The sequence below is a fragment of the Tursiops truncatus genome, chromosome 10 (genome assembly GCF_011762595.2).
Source record: "Tursiops truncatus isolate mTurTru1 chromosome 10, mTurTru1.mat.Y, whole genome shotgun sequence".
Taxonomy (NCBI): domain Eukaryota; kingdom Metazoa; phylum Chordata; class Mammalia; order Artiodactyla; family Delphinidae; genus Tursiops; species Tursiops truncatus.
The window spans coordinates 72,047,742-72,067,291 of NC_047043.1; the positions used below are offsets into that span (position 1 = coordinate 72,047,742).

A 19,550-nucleotide genomic window follows, 5' to 3' on the forward strand; every position below is an offset into this window, starting at 1 on the left:
GGGATTTGAATTTTCATAAATCATATTTTAAAGCATTACTGCATAAAGGAATTCTAGCGTTCTATGAATCCCTCAGTGTTTCTTGGATTTTGATATTTGGAGTCTGTTTAAAATGGAATACACGTATTTATTTGGATTTGGTTTTACCTTGGAGATAATCCTGAGTCATGCTTTAGAGAAGTTCCTTCTGTGATGAAGAGCTCAGCTGTCTGGTGGTCTCTGTGGAAGCCAGATGCTTCCCTTTACCTGTAGGTCTCCCTTCTGGAGCTCGGGGGAAAGGAGGATGGTGTAGGGGAGACTGGAAGCAGATTAAGAGGCCTTCTCTTTATGTGTGCCTTGTCTCCATGCCCATGCTCTAAATTACTTGTGTTCACACTGTCAAGTTTCTCAATTTACCACAGAAATTTTATTTATGCTACTGCCACTAGTATTTTCACATTTGTTTGATACTTGTCAGTTTACCAGTGGTTTTTTTAAAAAATAAATTTATTTATTTTGGCTGTGTTGGGTCTTCGTTGCTGTGCGCAGGCTTTCTCTAGTTGTGGCGAGCGGGGGCTACTCTTCCTTGTGGTGCGCAGGCTTCTCATTGCGGTGGCTTCTCTTGTTGTGGAGCACAGGCTCTAGGCGCACGGGCTTCAGTAGTTGTGGCACATGGGCTCAGTAGTTGTGGCTCATGGGCTCTAGAGCACAGGCTCAGTAGTTGCGGCGCACGGGCTTAGTTCTCTGCAGCATGTGGGATCTTCCCGGACCAGGTCTCAAACCCGTGTCCCCTGCAGTGGCAGGTGGATTCTTAACCACTGCGCCACCAGGGAAGTCCTACCAATGGTTTTTGATTCATGACCTCATTTTCTTCTCTGCAAGAAGCAGCTGGGCATAAGAGTGATTTACTCAGTCTCATAATTAGTAATGGAGTCGACTTGGGATACAGATCCTCACCGGTGACCAGTTCTCTTTCTTCTGCGTTGGCCTGCCTGTGACTTCAGAATTCTAGTCCGGATCTTTTACCCTGTAGGCCAGTTGTCGCCTTTGTGTTGTGCCCAAGTGGTATCGTTACTTTTGGGAAGGTGCCGTTATTCCGTTTTATTTTACAGAAACTGAGGATAAGAGGAATTTTATGGTTTTGTGACTGTTTGTGGCAGCTCTTTAGTACTAAAGTCACATTTCAACGTAGAGCGCCTTTCTTCTAGACCACAAAAGGATTAGTTTTCGGACAAAACAATCCATTTCTGCAGTGGTTATGGCTGGGATAAACCTAACACCATAATCACATTCCCCTTGTGCGCCTGGCTACCTATGCCACCTTGTATGTGAATGTTAACCCAAAAGACTCCTTTAGATGTCGCTGAACTAGTTACTATAAAAAGTATTTCACTTTCAAACTCCCACATTTCAAGAACAGAGAAATTCAGCGCAAAGGTAACTCAGAGGGTATGTATAGATGGAATTTATTGAGTCTTCTTTTCTGAAAGCCAGACACAAAGATTTCAGTAGGAAGGTGTTTTAAAAGGGCTACCTGGAAACTTTGGGAAGGCAGTAGTTATACATTTTTATTATTTATTCAAGTTTGGAGGTGTGTATTGCAGTGTATAGGTTACTATGTAGGAGCAGGACTTTTAGCCCGGAGAATTCTTAGTCTGTAGCAGAAATGATAAACCCAGAATATCTGTGTTAAATTAGTTCATCATAACCATGAAGCCTGTAGTTGAGTTCTGCAGTGGTGAGGAGAATGACTTTCAGGTGTTCTTATGCTACTCTTTAAGTCATTAACTTGTTGAATTGTGTAGTTTTCACATTTGCTACTATGGAAAATTTTTAGCGATTTCTTTTAAGACTTTTATAAATTCTTGAGTGTGTGTTTTCCTTAACGTAATTATCTGCTAACATTACACAGTCAGACTTTGTACATTAGTCATAATTTTCAGTACTGCTTTACATTCTTTGGGAACGGTCAGCTGGTTGTTTCCACATGTATTTTATTTGCGCCAAAGGTCAGCTCTTTTCAGGTGAACTGATTTTATAGGGTCAGAAGTCTTTCTTTGAACTTTACAATTGTTTGTGCTTGGCTGCATTCACTGTTGTTTAAAATGATTGTTAGAAAGGAAAGTCACTTTAAAGGAAATTTTTTTTCATTGTTACCTTCATAATCTCCATTCCTGGACAGTTTTGTGATTTTTCTTTGTGTTCATCAAGTAAAACAGGCCTATTTAATGCCCATTTCAAGATCTTCCTTCTGCTGCCTGTCTTGTCCTTTAATTTCTCATTAAGCCCTCCACTGGAGAGTGCCAGAAGGGAGAGAAGATGAAAAGCAAATGAATCATTTTCTAACTGTTAGCAGCTCTGGAAGATGACTTGGAAATTGAAGCTATTCCGGAAATTCTTTTGCTTTCATTCATCTGCATTGTCTCTGAGACTGTCCTAACAGTCATCAATTCAGAGGTCGATTATCCAGCTCTTGGTTGACCAGGAGTCTCTGCCTGTTTTTGGTTTGTTTCTTGCTGTATCTGAGCATCTTCACAGAGGATGTTTAGAAGTAAGGTGCAGAGATAAAATTTAAACTAATCAATACTATTTTTCCCCTTAGAGCTCTTTAGTGAATGTTTTGATTTGGGGGGATAGTTTAATAGTTGTTATTGGAAGTGACTAATAGTAACTTCATTTTAATTTGATGTATCTTACACACAAATGAAGGGAGGCTTTTGGGTACTTTTTAAGAAACATGGGCTTATATAGATTCCCATAATTGCTTTTCTGAATTATTAAGTTTGATGTTTTATTACATCTTTGTACTGGAACAGAACCTTGGCTTTTGCTGTGGAACAGGTTCAGGGGCATCATCTAATTTTGTGTGTGTGTGTGTGTTTGCTCAAAAAGTTATCTTGTTTTGATTTAGCAGTAAAAAAGAAAAAAAAGGATTAATAGTGGACAGTCCTTGCATAACAGCTGTAACTTTGATGATGTCTGTTTTTTTACATGTCTTTGGTCTCCCATTTCTTACCATTCGGATATTCATGGAGTGGAGTTCTTTACTTCACTTAAGACAGAGGACAGGGCTTCCCTGGTGGCGCAGTGGTTAAGACTCCGCTTGCCAATGCAGGGTACATGGGTTCGAGCTGTGGTCCGGGAAGATCCCACATGCTGCGGAACGGTTAAGCCCGAGCACCACAACTACTGAGCCTGAGCTCGAGAGCCCGCAAGCCACAACTACTGAGCCCGCGTGCCACAGCTACTGAAGCCCGCGTGCCTAGAGTCCGTGCTCCGCAACAGGAGAAGCCACTGCAGTGAGAAGCCCGCGCACCACAACGAAGAGTAGCCCCCATTCGCCGCAACTAGAGAGAAAGCCCACGCACAGCAATGAAAACCCAATGCAGACAAAAATAAAATAAATAAGTTAAAAAAAAAAGAAAAGACAGAGTATAGCAGCCTTCAATTACACTAGTGAGTAGGTTCTTGCTATTTTGCTTCAGGGGAATTTTTACAAACCCATTGTGATTGCTCACTTTGAGTTACTGTTAAATAATAAACCCCTACTAGGTGGATAGGGTTAATAGATGGCTGTAGGGGTGTTTTAAGTTAATCCTTTCGATTTCTCATTTCTTGGATTCTGTTCTTTCAATTTCTATCCAAGGAGGGGTTTTATGGAAAGATCTGGACTAGGAGTCGGGAAACCCAAGCTCTTGTTCAGTTACTTTCTAGCTGTGGGGACTTGAGCAAGTCTCTTAATCTGCCGGTTCTCTCTTTTGCATCTCTAAAAGGGGGATAGTTATTCACACTCTGCTACTGTATCAGGAATGTTGGGGGGACACTCCCCCCTCCCCGCCCCCACCCATTACTTAAATTGTTTCTTTATTCAAGAATCCCTTTTCAGGTTGTGCTAATATGCCTGCAGAGTTCCACTGAGTAAGCTCTTCCCGGAAGTCCTCCATTTTCACATTTGGAATGGTTCTTGGTCTTCCTTTGCTCAGGTCTCTGCCAGTCCATCTATTATATAGTACTTTTTGTTTGTTTGTTTGTTTTCATTTTTGGCTGTGTTGGGTCTTTGTTGCTGCATGCGCACTTTCTCTAGTTGAGGCAAGCAGGGGCTACTCTTCGTGGCGGTACGCGGGCTTCTCATTGCGGTGGCTTCTCTTGTCGCGGAGTACAGGCTCTAGAGCACAGGCTCAGTAGTTGTGGCACACGGGCTTAGCTGCTCTGAGGCATGTGGGATCTTCCCGGACTAGGTCTCGAACCCATGTCCCCTGCATCGGCAGGTGGATTCTTAACCACTGCACCACCAGGGAAGCCCTTATATAGTACTTTTGAATTTTATTCTGTCCTTCAGTTGCTGCTTGTTGCCTTTCTTCATAGATTGAAAGCTCCACGAGGGCAAGGACCATACCTTTCCTCGCTCTACCCTGCAGTAAATGTCGGTTGACTGAATTATTTTTGAGGCTGTCAGTAATGAATACTTCAGGTGATGGGAAAATGCCAAAGATGGGCATTTTACCAGAACTTTGGGATGACTGGCCTTTTAAATCGCTCAGTTGCTGATCTACTGATCTGTCTGTTGGATCAGTAACTGAATCAGGTGCTCGTAATACAAATTGGTAAAACGTATTTCTTGGTTCTGTTACTTCAAATACTGTTTATGAAGCAAGTCAGAGGAATGAAAGGTTGTCACAACAGCCCTGAATTTGTTCCATTTCTCACCCTATAGCATGTGGAGACCTATCTATATCCAACTGCTGAGTGTGGAGAATAAAAACTGACCCCACGTTGTCTGGTCCACATTTTAGCTTGTTTGCTTTGAAGAATTTGCAAGGTAGAGAAATAGATGCTTCAGGCTCTGATTTCAGCCCCTGCTGTGCTATGCAAATGTTCTCTACATGCCTGAGTGACCTTTTGAGAAAGAGCCTTTGTGATCTTCTGTAGCCAGAGCCTGTTCTGGGAATTAGTGTGCCAGATTCCTCTAAAAGTGGGAAAAGTGAATCTGTGCAAAGACCACGTTAAGAAAAAAAAAAAAAAAGCAACCGAAACAGCGCTTTTCCTGGCTAAATACGGATAACTCCATGTTTCTTACTGTCTTTTGCCAAAGCTTTTGAAATTTGCTCTGGAGTTTGCTTTGCCGGGTGATTTGGGGAAATGATGTGTGTGAGGGAGAACTGACTAAAGCAGTTCAGTAACTGGGAAACTGTTTAGGTGCTTTTGAATTGTAGATAAAAATAAATTCAAACTGGCATCTTTAGTATCTGGGTGTTTATCCGTGTCTTCAGGCCGGCTCTCCATAAGCGCCAGGGGACTGCCTCTCAGATGTGTAAGGTTCTTTTTGCCCCCAATTGTACTTTAATGGTTTGGCATTTAACTGTTTTCTGTTTGTTTTGATTATTGTACAAAATGAAATGTATCATTATTAAAAGTATAATTAGTTTTTCTATTTTACAAAAGAGCTACCATTCTGACATACTTCTCCTGGAAAGAGATACCGGTGTCTTGGAGGTTTATAGTTTTTAATGCTTTTGCTATGGTGTTTAGTTTATATAGCTGAAATGCTGATGAAAAAGTTTTCCCTTTCCCTCTTTCTGTTAACCTTTTTGATAAGGATCATCACTGGTTTGTACCAGGATAAGGTTGTAGAGGTAATCATAGTGTTCTCCTGTAGGAATTCTAAACATTGAATTTTCGGAGAAGGTAGGTAGAGTTTGAATGACTGGTTTACTCACTAGGCTCTCTACCTTCTCTAAGTATAGGATAATTCTTTCTCTGTAAAGATTTGCCAGTCTCTTGGGGACCCATAGAAGGCCTTAGAGGAATCCTTTCCTCCCCAGATCTTTGCCTTGTAGCAGGTTTTAGTTGAGCAAAGATGAGTAGTTTTCTGGTGTTTGGCCTGCTCTGTTGGGTGAGAAAACTTTTCTATTCTGTTTTCATAGTTTCATGCACTGTCACATGTCTTTTTCTCTTCCCCAAGTTTCCCTGGAACCTGGGCTCCCCGAGACGCAGCACTGGAGCAGATGGATAATGGAGACTGGGGCTATATGGTGAGAGGCTTTTGCAGATGCATTTTGAAGGCCGGCAAATTATTTTTGTGTGTCTTTCCCCGCCTCTTATGTATTTTTAGGTATAATACATCTCATAAGAATGAAAATTATCAGTGGTGCAAACCGCCCCCCCCCCCCAATTAGTTTAGATGTATTTTTTGGGTGTTTTAACTTTGTTTGGTGTTTTTAGGTAAGCAAGCTCAACATGGACTCTCTATGTAACTTTTGATAATCATTTTTGTTTTTGGTCTTTAAAGTATGTTGCCCTTAAAACTCTTCCATCATAGAGTAGTGACTGTTAAATGTCTAGTAGGTAATGGGTAGAGAGGACATTTTCTTGTGGTTGGGAAGGTTAACGGTTGAGAAGGTGCGACTTCTCCCACTAGCACTTCTTCTCGCATGTGCATGTGTCTTCCTATTTTCCTTTTCCTTTGCTAAGAAATATTTTATTTGTATAGTACCTGTCTTTATTTGTCTTATTTTATTTCTTAAATATGATTTTAAAAACCAAAGGTATGTATTATTTAGAGAAGCTTGCTTTTCAAAATTAAAGGCCAGATTGCAACATTAATGTTACAAAAGTGAATATACTATCAGATTATGAAATTTGAAAGCTGCTATTAGCCTTTGGATATATGAGATTGTGTTGACCAAACTGTGTATTTTAACTTAGTATTTGTTACTGGTATTTCCATGAAAAAGTTAGGAAGATTAGGTCTACACAAATTTTTATTTTTAAAATAAATTTCATGATTTCCCGCCTCCTTTTGAGGGGGAAAAGACAAAAGAAATATTGAAAGTAGATGTTTTATGTTATCAAATCATTTTTATTCTATTTTATGTTAAATTAAGAAAAATGAAAGTTTTTTTTTTTTTTAAAATCTGAAAAAAACTTAAATGAGTATATTTTAGTTTGGCCTCTCTCCTCCCATAATATACTCTGACCTGAAAACTTCTCTCTAGATACTGGGCCTGAAATAAAGTGGCTTTGGAAGCCATGTCCTCCTTTTTTAGTGTAAGGCTTTGAAGAATTGGACGTATCCCTTTTCTCTATTGAAAGCAAGTGTTAGATCCCTTCATTCGGGTGGGTTTCTCACTGAAAATAAAGCTATATTTTGCATCAGTGGATTGCTAGATGTGTTGTAGCGTGAATCTTTTGCTTTGCTTGTTACCACTAATTTTCTTAATCTGTCAAAGTTAGGATTTAAAAACATTTCAGATGACTGATCGTTTTTTAAAAACTTGCAGATGACTGACCCAGTCACGTTAAATGTAGGTGGACACTTGTACACAACGTCTCTCACCACACTGACGCGTTACCCGGATTCCATGCTTGGAGCTATGTTTGGGGGGGACTTCCCCACAGCTCGAGACCCTCAAGGCAATTACTTCATTGATCGAGATGGACCTCTTTTCCGATATGTCCTCAACTTCTTGCGAACTTCAGAGTTGACCTTACCCCTGGATTTTAAGGAATTTGATCTGCTTCGGAAAGAAGCAGATTTTTATCAGATTGAGCCCTTGATTCAGTGTCTCAATGACCCCAAGCCTTTGTATCCTATGGATACTTTTGAAGAAGTTGTGGAGTTATCTAGTACTCGGAAGCTTTCTAAGTACTCCAATCCAGTAGCTGTCATCATAACCCAATTAACCATCACCACCAAGGTCCATTCCTTACTAGAAGGTATATCAAACTATTTTACAAAGTGGAATAAGCATATGATGGACACCAGAGATTGCCAGGTTTCCTTTACTTTTGGACCCTGTGATTATCACCAGGAAGTTTCTCTCCGAGTCCACCTGATGGAATACATTACAAAACAAGGTTTCACAATCCGAAACACCCGAGTGCATCACATGAGTGAGCGGGCCAACGAGAACACAGTGGAGCACAACTGGACTTTCTGCAGGCTGGCCCGGAAGACAGATGACTGACCTCCAGCACTGGGAGAAGTTCCTGGAAATGGACTCTCCAGGAGATCGAAGAGGCTGATTTTTTTTTTTTTTTTAAATCACAGTGTGAGATTTTTTTTTTTTTAATATTTGTATTTATTTGAAGGCACTGGGGACCAGAAGGAAGGAAGTTTTGTGCTCCAGCAGACTCCTCTATGTTTTGTTCCCTTCACCCTGAGTATGCATGTGCCTGTTCAGAGCCTCCAGATACCTTTTTTATAAAAAGAAGTCTGAAAATCATTATGGTATATAATCTACCCCTAACAGCTTTTTTTTATTACAGTGCTAAAATGATTTCTGATTAAATAGTCCCTAACTCAACTAGAAGGCTAAAAATGCAGGAATGAAAGAATAAACAGAGTACTCATGATGCCTTTGGGAAAAATCAAAACATCATGTAGGGTGACCTAGTTTTCAAACCAATAAGCAGTATTATAATATTAAAGGAAAACTGTTCCAATCATTTAAAAGTACTTGTTAAGTACTGCTTTTTACAGTTATGACAACTGTTTCTTTCTATGCATATAAATCAAGCAACCAAATATCTGTAGCCATGGAAATGTCTGACTAGAAATATTTATATTGGCTTCTGAATACAAAATGTCCCTGTGGTAGAAATCTTACTTCTTATGCCTGGTGCAGTATAATTCCCAAGTGTACTGTCTACCAGAATAAATAAATAAATAAATAAATGAAATGTGAAAATTAGGTTTGTATTTATTGATTATTGTCAGTTAAGGGGGGAAATCATATTCTTTGTCTAAAATATGCATTGTTTTATGTCCCAATAAATGCTGCCTATAGCACATTTGTATTTGATTCAGGAGGACTCAGTGGAACTTTAGGATGTGGTTTATAGAATTCTACTATGCTGTTGAAGCAGGGAATTGATGGAATTATTAGTTTTGTCTAAAAGAATGCATATCTGGACAGTGAACGTACAGTTTGACAAATTTTTTTCAAATAGGACTTATTTTGAAGATTATAGATTTTTCTTCAGTAAGCCACCAGTTGTCATTGCTCTATGACCCTTATTCTAGCTTTGTATCTATCGAGCACAGGGACAAACCGACTCTTTAGCCATTTTATTCTCATATATTATGGTGACCCACAAATGTATTTTGTTATTAAGGTTAAATTTCTGAGGAGAAGAAAACTGCAGTGAATGAAGGATCTAGAACAGTTGGAAATATCATGTACTTTTTAAAATTTTACTGTAGTCTTATTTTGCATAAGTTCATTTGATTTTGCATAAGTTCATTTGATTCTATTTCTTGGAAGTTACTCACTGGAAGGATTATGTTAGCTGTAGTGAAACTTCCTAGTTTGCTAGAACACCTTTTAAAAGAGAGTTCAGAAATTTCTTCCCCGTTGTCTAAGGGAGGAGTAGAGTACTGAGGCTGTGTGACTGGGGAAGCTCACTCCTTTTCTCCTCTGAGAAGATTCTGAAATTCTCTTTCAAAGAAGGATGAGAATATTTACTTACATCCATTTCTGCCCACGTCTCTCTGAAAACTTAAGATTTGACAAATGACCAATATCCAGAAACCTGTAACTACCCCATTTTTACCATCTTCAAACTAAAATCCCTTAATGTTATTGGTAGGTTGCTGTGGTTTCAGTAAATGTACTAAGTATGAGGTTATCTTTTTAGAAAATGGTCTCCTCCTTCAAACTGATTAGTGGTTACCTAAAAAAGAGACAAGAAAAGGAACAGCCCAGCCAGCTATGTGTTGTTGAGTTAGCTGAGGTGAATGAAAGATGAAATTATTTGGGTTGAAAACAGGTATGGAAATGGGAATGAATAATTGTTCCAAGGTTTTAAGAGTAAAACATCTATGAGGTCTCTTCCTTGTCCAGATTACTGGAGATAAGTTTGCTTTTGGTAAATTTTCTCAGATTTATAAATTATTAACAATTAAGTGATTATTTATATGAGTAAATTAGGAAAAGTAGCCCGCTGAGATTTTTTGCAATTTAATTTGTTTGATGGTATTCAATTTTGAGTGTTTTATATACTCGGGTAGTTGAAAATGATGTGAAAAATGTAGGTTGGTTATATTTGGGTAGTTTGAGACAATTATGTCTTTTATGAAACTTTAAATCATTTTTACTTTGGAAGAGTTGATTTTTTAAACATTTATGTTAGCTGTATTCCTAAGGCTGTATTTTTTTCCTTTTCATTTTTTTAATTGAAGTATAGTTGATGTACAATATAATATTGGTTTCAGGTGTACAACATAGTGATTCGACATTTATATACATTACGAATTGATCACTGTAAGTCTGGTAACCATCTGTCACCATACAAAGTTATCACACTATTATTGACTATACTCCCTATGCTGTACATTACATCCCGTGGCTTGCTTATTTTATAACTGAAAGTTTGTACCTTTTAATCCCTTTCACCTACATCCCATCCCCACCTCCGCCAACCACCACTGTATCTATGAGTCTGTTTCTGTTCTGTTTTGTTTGCTCATTTGTTTTGTTTTTTAGATTCCACATGTAGGTGAAATCATATGGTATTTGTCTTTCTGTGTTTGATTTATTTCACTTAGCCAGTACCGTCTTATGTCCATTCATGTTGTTGCAAATGGCACAATCTCATTCTTTTTTATGGCTGAGTAATATTCCTTTGTTTATGTACACCACAGTTTCTTTAGCCATTCATGTGTTGTTGGACACTTAGGTTGCTTCCAGATCTTGGCTGTTGTAAATAGTGCTGCAGTGAACGTAAGGGTACATGTATCTTTTCAAATTAGTGTTTTTGTTTTCTTTGGGTAAATACCCAGAAGTGGAATTGCTGGATTGTATCATAGTTCTATTTTTAATTTTTTGAGGAACCTCCATACTGTTTTCCATAGAGGCGGCACCAACTTACATTCCCTGCGGCAGTGCACAAGTGTTTCCTTTTCTTCATATCCTTGCCAGTACTTGTTATTTATTACCTTTTTAATGACAGCCATTCTGATTGGTGTGTGGTGGTCTACATTTTATTTAGATTATACCAAGTATAGGCACTTTTAGAAGAGGATTGTTTGTGTGCATGTGTGTGTGTGTGTGTGTGTGTGTGTGTGTGTGTGTGTGTATGTGTTCTTTTAAGCCCTGGGATAAATAAATGTGTGCTATAAGGACACAAGTGATAACTAATGAGTCTATTGGCTTTTGCTAGCTCTAAAGCAAATCCTGGCATTTAACAAAATAGAAGCTGCAAATGGATAGTGCTACTGTTTTTTTATTGTGGGAAATTTCAAACATATTCGGAAGTAGAATAATGTAAACACCCACGTACCCATTGAATAGCTTCAACAATGATTCACTCCCCCTTTTTCTTCCCATGGATTATTTTGAAATAAATCACAGATATTTCATCTACTTCAGTCTGTGTCTCTGGAAGATAATGATCCTTTTTAAAAAATACATACATATGTAGTTGTAGATTTTAATGATGCACATGCCATAGTACCATTACCACATGGTGGTGCCTCCTGAATGCTGTTGATTATTTCATAGCCTGGATCTCCAGCCTTGTAATAGTGGTCTTATGTATTTCTCATAGGCAGGGTTCCCCTGTTTGTAGAAAAAAGTGCATTGTTAAGACAGACTATTTCTGCCAGGATTAATGACTTCTACTTTCAAATTAAGTTTTTAGTTTCAAAAAAGTAACATTACATACGATTCTTAATATTTTAATTTATTTTTAAAATTCATTTTGTGTGAACATATGGGGAAACATTTTTTCCAAAGGGCATCCTTCCTTTTCTCATGCAGATTTTAAATTGTGGATGCAGGTGGCCAATTAAAAAAACACAGCTATCATTTGCTTTTGGGATTTAATACAAATGAAAGGCTTGACTCTTTGAGGCTCTTTGAAATTGAACATGTTAACCACAAAGCAAGGAGCCAGAAGGTGAAATCAGGTAAGCAATATTCTGTGTCAGAATTGGGTATCCCCATTATTCTCTAATGTGATGTCTTGATTTCTTTTCTTCACAGCTCTACCCCCATCTTTTATAGTATTTACTTGTTTACTTTTTTGCCTGTCTCAGTTAAAACTGTAAGCTCTTTGACGACAGGGTCTATGACTCTTTTGTTCTCCTGTGTCCTCAGTACCTAGAATAGTTTCTGGCATACCTCATATGCTCAGTAACTATTTGTTGAATGATTGAATGAATGCATGGATCAGATTGAATGAATGCATGGATCAGTAGTTGCATCTGGCAACTACTTGAATAAATTTCTGCAATAGAATAATTGGGGAGAAATAGGATTCTTACTTTGAAATTATCCCCAGTGGTTCTTTCACTGCTTGCATCTATAGGGAATCACTTAGATAGGAGTGCACGTGGGGAACAGGAACAGTCTTTTGCAGTTCATTTCGGAGAAACTGTCTTGAAATAGCATCCAAATCAGGAAAAAAGCCAAAAGGCAGAACACCATAGCGAGAGTAAACCATGGGAGTGCATCATCCTGTCTGGGGATAAAGCTCAGCACCTAACCTGCCCCAGACAGGAGAGACTCTTATAATTCTAAGACATTCAACACAGCATAGCACTTTTCTTTTGGTAGAAATGTCAGTGAAATAAATTCCTGTGTGTACTTTTGTGTCTACAAGGCATGTTTCAAAGTAGCTTTTGTTTTAATTTATTTGAAATACCTGTAGTGTTCCTTTTTCTGCCAGTGCAAATGAGGAAAAATGTCTCTAACTGCAGTTTCAAAATTACCTACAGCAGATTAGAAACTACACTTTAAAAGGGCTATTTTGGTGGTGCCTAGAGGAGCCAGAAATGTAAGATTAGGGAGCCATATATTAGTTGTCAACAAAGTGTCGTTTTAACTAACTGGAAGCATTCTTCAAGGTCACTTACAATCTCACATTCTTAAAATCGCTGTGCATGAAAGAGTCACGTTGCTGTACCTGTCACCTTTTGTGCAAGGTGATGTAAGCTAGGATGGCAAAAGTTTGCAGTGTTGGGTATGCAGCAGGGTCCTTGTTCCGCTGCGTAGGTCACAGAACCATGTTCATTTACTCCGTAAATGCAAAGTATCTACTCTGTGATAGACCCTGGAGTTGGGAAGATGAAAACTCCATCCTTGTTCACAGTCACGTAGCAGGAGATAGGGAAGAGTGAATGGGATGGCGTGCATCACCATCTTACCAAGTCTGCTGATGCTGTGGGTCAGTCATGCCCCTCATCTAGACAAGCCTGCCCTCATATAGTGTCCAGATTAAATTCTTTCAAGATGAAGAGTAGAAACAAGTAAAAGACAAGGAAGCCCCTGTGTTCTTTGGTGAATACGAGGAATCAGGAGAACTGGCACGTTTCCTTGTGTTGCTAGTAAAGCAGGTTTGAGCTAGATATGTCAGTGTTTCCTGACAGGTGTTAAGGCAGGGTAGGTTTTTCTCTCAAGTACCAAAGGGCACGTGTGTTTCTTTAGACCACAGGGGCTAATCTGGAGTGGCAGGATTGCTGTAGTTCTATGCCAGGATTTAAATGTTAGAAAGTAGAGAGATCTAATCATTAGAAAAAGTAACACACTAGAAGTAGCTTAACTGTACTAAGCAGTAAATGTATTGTACCTTCTTTAGTTAAGTTCTTTATCTTTCCTTGTTGAGTTAAAAGGATGCCTTCCTGGAGACAGGGATTGGCCTTCTAGCTGACAACCATCTTGGGGGTAACGTTGTGTCGCAACTTTAGATAACCATGTTAAATTAAGCTATGAGGTATGACAGGATGCAGAATGTTAAGAGCAAGTCTAACACCATGCTAAGTGTGAATGAAAGCCTGAGAGGTGCCAATTTGATGAGGTGTTAAGACACCTTTTCTGAAATTTGAAGAGGAAAGAGGTAAAAAACTAGACTTCATCATCTGAATTACATATCTGCATTATAGAACTTAAAATAACCTGTTGTATAGCTATAGAGTGTCTTTGTTTTGATCATCTGTATCAAATCTGCTAGTAAATGTTGGTTCCCCAAATTGTAAATACAGGGTTTATTTCTCTACTCCAGTTAATGTAGGCGTTGATATTCATAATGTTTCCCAATGAGGCTCATAGCAGAGAGTCTGGGATGCTGGCTGTAGACTGTTAGGATTTTATGAGTCCTCCCCCTTCTTCTGTTAATGAGTTCTCGTGTTCTCTCCTGGGACAGCTGGGGATCTTTTTGCCATAACCCTTGTAATTGTCATTTATTTGGCTTTCCTGGGATACTGATGGCAGTGCAGCAGGCTTCTTTGTCCCTGGGATTTTCTTCCTTGTAGAGAAGAGGGAGGAGGCATCTCTAGCAGGCAGTGAGGGCTGAGAGAGAGACCCCCACCCCCAAGCTTCCTATCACCCCTGAATACCTACTGTATCAACACGAAACTAAGAGTTAAAAGGCTGAAATTAAGATGGTTAAATCAGTGCAGTGATTTACCTTTTTATTTCTGTTACTTAAAAGCCACTTTGCCACTATGTGTGTATGCCCTTGTGTATGTCAAGCCGTGATTTAGAGCTTGGGCCTTTCTCCAAATTCCCTTTACCAAATTCTGAGATTGTGTCTGCATTTTGTTTATTACAGTTCAGACTCAGAGTTCCTACCAGGCCACATCCCTGCTCCAGGTTTCTTTTATGTATTCTCAAAATATTTTAAATAGACATGCTATGCCAAGCAATTTCTAACCTAATGGGAATCAGTTAAAATGGGAAAACATGGAGGTATATTCACTGCTTGCTCTCGGCTCTCTTGCATAATTTATAATGTGTTCTATTCAACTACCTGAGTATTGGTTGGTGACCTCTGAGCCCACTGGAACAGACGTTCATAGACATTTCCGTCATAACAACCAAGTGCTGAATTTAAACACTGATCGGTGAAGTCAAAAGCATCAGTTAACAAGACAGCATCCTTTCTGAGAGAAAAAAAACAAAAGAGTCGTATTTTAGATTGCTTTTGCGAATCTGATTAATCTGGGATGGTGAATAACAACACCTAATTAGAAGTTGCATCATTATCCACTTTTCGAACAACTCGGCTTTTTTTTTCTTTAAGTTTTAATTTTTGATCAGTTATATAAGCACAGCATAAAGAGTCAAATAGTTCTTCAAGGCTTGTTATTGAAAATCAGCATATCCCTGCCTCTCCCCTCCATTTCTTCCCCCTACCCCTAGAGGCAATCAGTTTTAGTCTTTTAGCTGATATTTGGGGAATTTACCCGAATGACTCTAAATGTCTTGTTTGTATCGCTACCTCATATTCATTGGTGCTAGATATCATCTGTTGACTATTACAGAAGGTACGGATTTATTTTAGCACCACTCTCCTCAGCAGTACCGATCATCCCCCCTCCCCATCCCCCAACCTCTGCTTCCTCCCCACGGCCTTCCTGCCTCCCAATATAATTACAGTGTTGGCCAGACTGATGTTCAGTGCTTCCCTTGTTATGACTGTATGTATCCTGTATGTTAGTATGACTTTATGTATTCTGTTCACGGCGGAGCCACGTTCCCACCACATCTCTCCTGTTCTAGGGGTCGCTCTCCAGCACTTCTGTCATAGTTCTTAGTGATTTCACTGTCTGTGTGGAAGTTCCTCTAAAACTTGATTTCTCAGTTCCTTGAATCTTCTCCCCGTTGACCGTGTTCTACAGCCTCGCTCTGTCACTGTCTGCCGAGGTCACGCACCAGGCCTTGTCATCCACACCTGCATCTCGCCATAGTCTCAGCCATGTTCTTGTCACTGTCTCCTCTCTTTCTAGCTTACTCTCTCTACTATTCTGACTTCTATGATTCGTATTTTCCCTTTCAAGCGACAAAATTATTTTAACCTATGGAATGAAATATTAAAATAATTGTTCACGTGCTTCCCTTTCTTTTTTAGCAGAGGATATAAAATAAAAGATGTGATTGTTTGCTTACACTCTTCCTTAACCCTCGTTTCACAGAGTATTTGAGGTGACTGAGATACTGTACTTATTTAATCCTTTCTGGATGGCCTTTAATCATTATTAATCATTAAATGAAATGATTTTCCTACAGGGCTGTTCATGATTCTTTGACCCTCCTGGCACCTACTGCCTATTTAAAGTCCCTCATCTACATGGTCTCACTTCCCTCATCTGTCTGAAATTCCATGGTCTATTTATTATATTCACTCCCTCCAAACAATATTCAACAATTTTTCTTGCTTTGTCATACTTGTTTAGCAAAACCCCGTTCCTCGTTATTTCCAGTTTTCCACCGACTTTGCCCCATACCTTTGTAACAATATATGGCTGGAAAAACCAATACTGACTGTTGTAATAAGGACCCAAGTGGGCCCTTATTGCTACCCAGCAGTCATGCCACATTCTAATTCATTTACTCCTTCATTCTCTTAGATGATTATCTCCCACCTTCTCTTTGATCTTCAGATCTACACTACTCACCTCCCCATCTCTCTCAACCTAGATGACTTTGAGTCCTATTCCACTGGTAAAATAGAAGTGGTGAGAAGCGTTCCACAAGTTCCCGCCCATGCATTTAAACATATGGGGTTTTCTCTCATAGTACAGGTAAACTGTCCAGGTTCCCAGCTCTGACCAGTCCCTCCTCGTCCACTAGATGCCTTCCCCTCCTGCCTAGTAGACAGTAATGTTCCAGAAGTCCTCCTGCCTTTCCCCTATAACGTCAAAATTCCCCTCTCTCCCGAAACATTTCCATCAGTTTCCAAACAAACTGTCATTTCTCCCACCTAAAAACAATCATTTGGGGCTTCCCTGGTGGCACAGTGGTTGAGGGTCCGCCTGCCAATGCAGGGGACACGGGTTCGTGCCCCGGTTTGGGAGGATCCCACATGCCGCGGAGCGGCTGGGCCCGTGAGCCATGGCCGCTGAGCCTGCGCGTCTGGAGCCTGTGCTCTGCAGTGGGAGAGGCTGTAATGGTGAGAGGCCCGTGTACCGCAAAAAAATGAAATAAAATAAAAACAATCATTTGACTCTATTTCCCTCTCCATCATCTGACCCATATCTTGGCTCCACTTTGTGACAAAACTTGGAAGAGTTCTGCTTGTTGATGCTTGCTCTTTCCAGTTCTTCTCCGCCTCTTCTCAACTAGATCCGTTCAGGTCTTCACTCCCACCATTCCACTGAAGCAGCTCTTGTCGAGGTCACCTCATCATCATCTTTGGAGGGTCCCAAGACTCCGTACCTGGGCCTCTTCTCTTCATACACTCACCCCTTGTGATACCATCCTTCTCATGGCTTTAAATACCAACCTCTCTCCTGCCTACTAACATCTTACTTGATTTCTAGCAGGCTCTTCAAACTTGATGTATTCCAAACCAAACTCCTGACCTTCTAGACCTTCTATCCATCCTGCCCAAACCTGGGCCTCCTGTAGTCTTCCCCGTTTATAGTAAATGGCGACTCTGTCCTGGCCCAGAACCTGAACTCCTCTCTGTCTCTTACATTCCATATCTAATCTGTCAGCAAATCTTGTTCTACCTTCAAAATATATCCAGACTTCTACCACTTCCCACCACCTCCAGTGCTATCACCCTGGTCCAATCCAGCAGCATCTCTCCCCTGGATTATTGCAGCAGCCTCCTGACTGGACTCCCCGCTTTTCACTCTTGTCCCCCTCCCGAGTCAATTCTTAATATGGCAGCTGGAGTGATCCTTTAGGAACACACCTCAGATCTCCTCAGATTGTGTCTGTCCTATGCTCAGAACCTTCCTTGTTCTCACACAAACTGAAAGTCAAAGTCTTACGTCTTTCCAGTGACCTACACCCACTCCATTGTCGTTCCCAGTCCACCCCTAGTTCTCTGACCTCTGTTCTCATTCTCCACCTCAGTCAGGCCACTCCAGCTGCTGCGGCCTCTTCTCTGTTTGCTGGATGGACATGCCAGGCACTCTCTGGCTTCCAGCATTTGTACTTCTCTTTTGCCTGGAATGCACTTCTCCCAGCCAACCACATGGCTCCTCTCACCTCCCCACCTTCAGATCTTTCCTCAGACATCACTCTCCTCGAGAGGCCTTCTCTAACCTATTTGAAACTACAGTCCTCCACCCCCACCCCCAGCATTCCTCATCCCCCTTCCCTGCTTTTTCTTTGTAGCGTTTATTACGACTTTGCACACTATATGTTTGACTTATTTTGTGTATGTGTGTTTGTTTCCTCTCCTCCAGTCTGTCGCCTTTTCAATCTGAAACTCATATCCTTCATTTGAGGAGTATTTTCTTGAATTATTTTGTTAATGATTTGCTCCCTTCTGCTTTCTTTGTCTTCTGTTTCTAGACCTGTTCTTCAGATGATGGACAGTTAGGATCAGTCCTCTTACTATTTTTATCTTCTCTCCTATTTTTGTCTTCTTGCCTTTTTGCTTTCTTCGAGATTTCTGCAGCTTTGTCTTCCAGTCCTTTAATTGAGCTTTTCATTTTCACTATTATTAATTTCATAGAGCCCTTTTTTTTTTTTGGTTCTCTGAATATTACTTTTTAAGAAATGACATTTTTGTTTTGTGGTTGCCATATCTCCTCTTAACTCTTTGAGGATATTACTGATCTTTCAAAAAAGTTCTCTGTGAAGATTCTTTTGTGACCCTCGAGTTGCCTTGTTCTTGCTTGGTCTCTGTCTTTTATGTCAGGGGCTTTTCTCAGGTGTCTGGTGATCCCTGAGTGTCTGATCATAGCTAAGACTGGGGCATTAACTAGCTGATTAGAAATCTGGGTGGGCTTGTCAGGGTGGGGTTCCCTGTGGGGTGAACTGGGTATACCATTGGGGGACCTCGGTGTCAGTGTCTTTACTTCTCTCTCCTTTGGGCTGGTCAGATTCTCTAGAGGAGGATCATGTTATCATTTTCCTGCAGGACACGAGCCTGGCTGCCAATTTGCTGGGAACCGGTGGGAAAAGAGGGCTGGGGGAGAGGGCTGTCAGCATTGGCCTATAAACATTTATTCAAGCCCCTGTTTTCTGTAGGGTAGCCTGATGTTCTTCATCCTCAGCTATGCCTGATGTCCCCTAGTCTGTAGACCCTCTGTTTACCCTCCTGCCAGGGTGCGGTCAGGGAAAGCCTTAAAACTACTCAGACAGGAGAAGGGGAACTGGGGATTCAACTCCTCCTGAAATAGACTTCCAACCCATCCTGTCACGTTTACCTTCACCCCCATTGCCAGAGGCACCTGGTGCTGTAGTTCTTGAGGTTCTTTGGTGGCACTTCTTTGCTTCTTGGCTTTTCCTGCTGCTGGTTTATGATTCAGTTTATTCAGGTCTGCTAAGTCCATCTACTCTCCAAATTTCATGTTTCCTCTCCTGTTCTCTCTCTTTGTGGGTTAATGCCTTTTAAAATTTAAATTTTTATGGATTTATGCCTTTTAAAATTTTTAAATTAATTTACTGACGTTTTAGTAGGGTTTCAGGAGGGAACAAAAATAAATGCATATGTTCAATCTGCCATCTTTGCCTGGAAGTCTCCCACCTGAGATTTTATGACCATTTAAACAACTAAAAACTGTTTTGGTCAGTTAATTACCATAACACAGAGAGCTGTTTCTCAGCGTCACTTAGAATAGTGTGCCATCCTTCATTTGTCATCTCAGAAATCTGAGGGCGATACTG

The 19,550-nt window shown here is 40.2% G+C and overlaps 2 protein-coding genes across 18 annotated transcripts in view; one reads left to right on the top strand and one right to left on the bottom strand.

The window, feature by feature from the left end:
* KCTD6 (potassium channel tetramerization domain containing 6) overlaps nucleotides 1–8,672 on the top strand; it is a 58,022-nt gene extending 49,350 nt beyond the window's left edge. For 8 of the 11 annotated variants that reach the window (XM_073811297.1, XM_073811298.1, XM_019947754.2 and 5 more), the window contains 2 exons: nucleotides 5,942–6,011; nucleotides 7,260–8,672. In XM_073811297.1, coding sequence (XP_073667398.1) covers nucleotides 5,985–6,011; nucleotides 7,260–7,946 — 714 coding nt within the window. In that variant the 5' untranslated portion in view covers nucleotides 5,942–5,984 and the 3' untranslated portion in view covers nucleotides 7,947–8,672. Of the gene's footprint in view, nucleotides 3,436–5,941; nucleotides 6,012–7,259 lie in introns of all 11 variants that reach the window. The other 3 variants (XM_073811296.1, XM_019947757.2, XM_073811299.1) reach the window with 3 other exon arrangements.
* A 2,517-nt stretch (nucleotides 8,673–11,189) lies between these two features.
* Nucleotides 11,190–19,550, bottom strand: part of ACOX2 (acyl-CoA oxidase 2) — a 35,683-nt gene continuing 27,322 nt past the window's right edge. For 4 of the 7 annotated variants that reach the window (XM_073811286.1, XM_033865198.2, XM_033865197.2 and 1 more), the window contains 3 exons: nucleotides 14,731–14,863; nucleotides 12,248–12,357; nucleotides 11,190–11,540 (listed from right to left, as the gene is read on the bottom strand). In XM_073811286.1, coding sequence (XP_073667387.1) covers nucleotides 12,286–12,357; nucleotides 14,731–14,863 — 205 coding nt within the window. In that variant the 3' untranslated portion in view covers nucleotides 11,190–11,540; nucleotides 12,248–12,285. Of the gene's footprint in view, nucleotides 11,541–12,247; nucleotides 12,362–14,730; nucleotides 14,864–19,550 lie in introns of all 7 variants that reach the window. The other 3 variants (XR_004528586.2, XM_073811285.1, XM_073811287.1) reach the window with 3 other exon arrangements.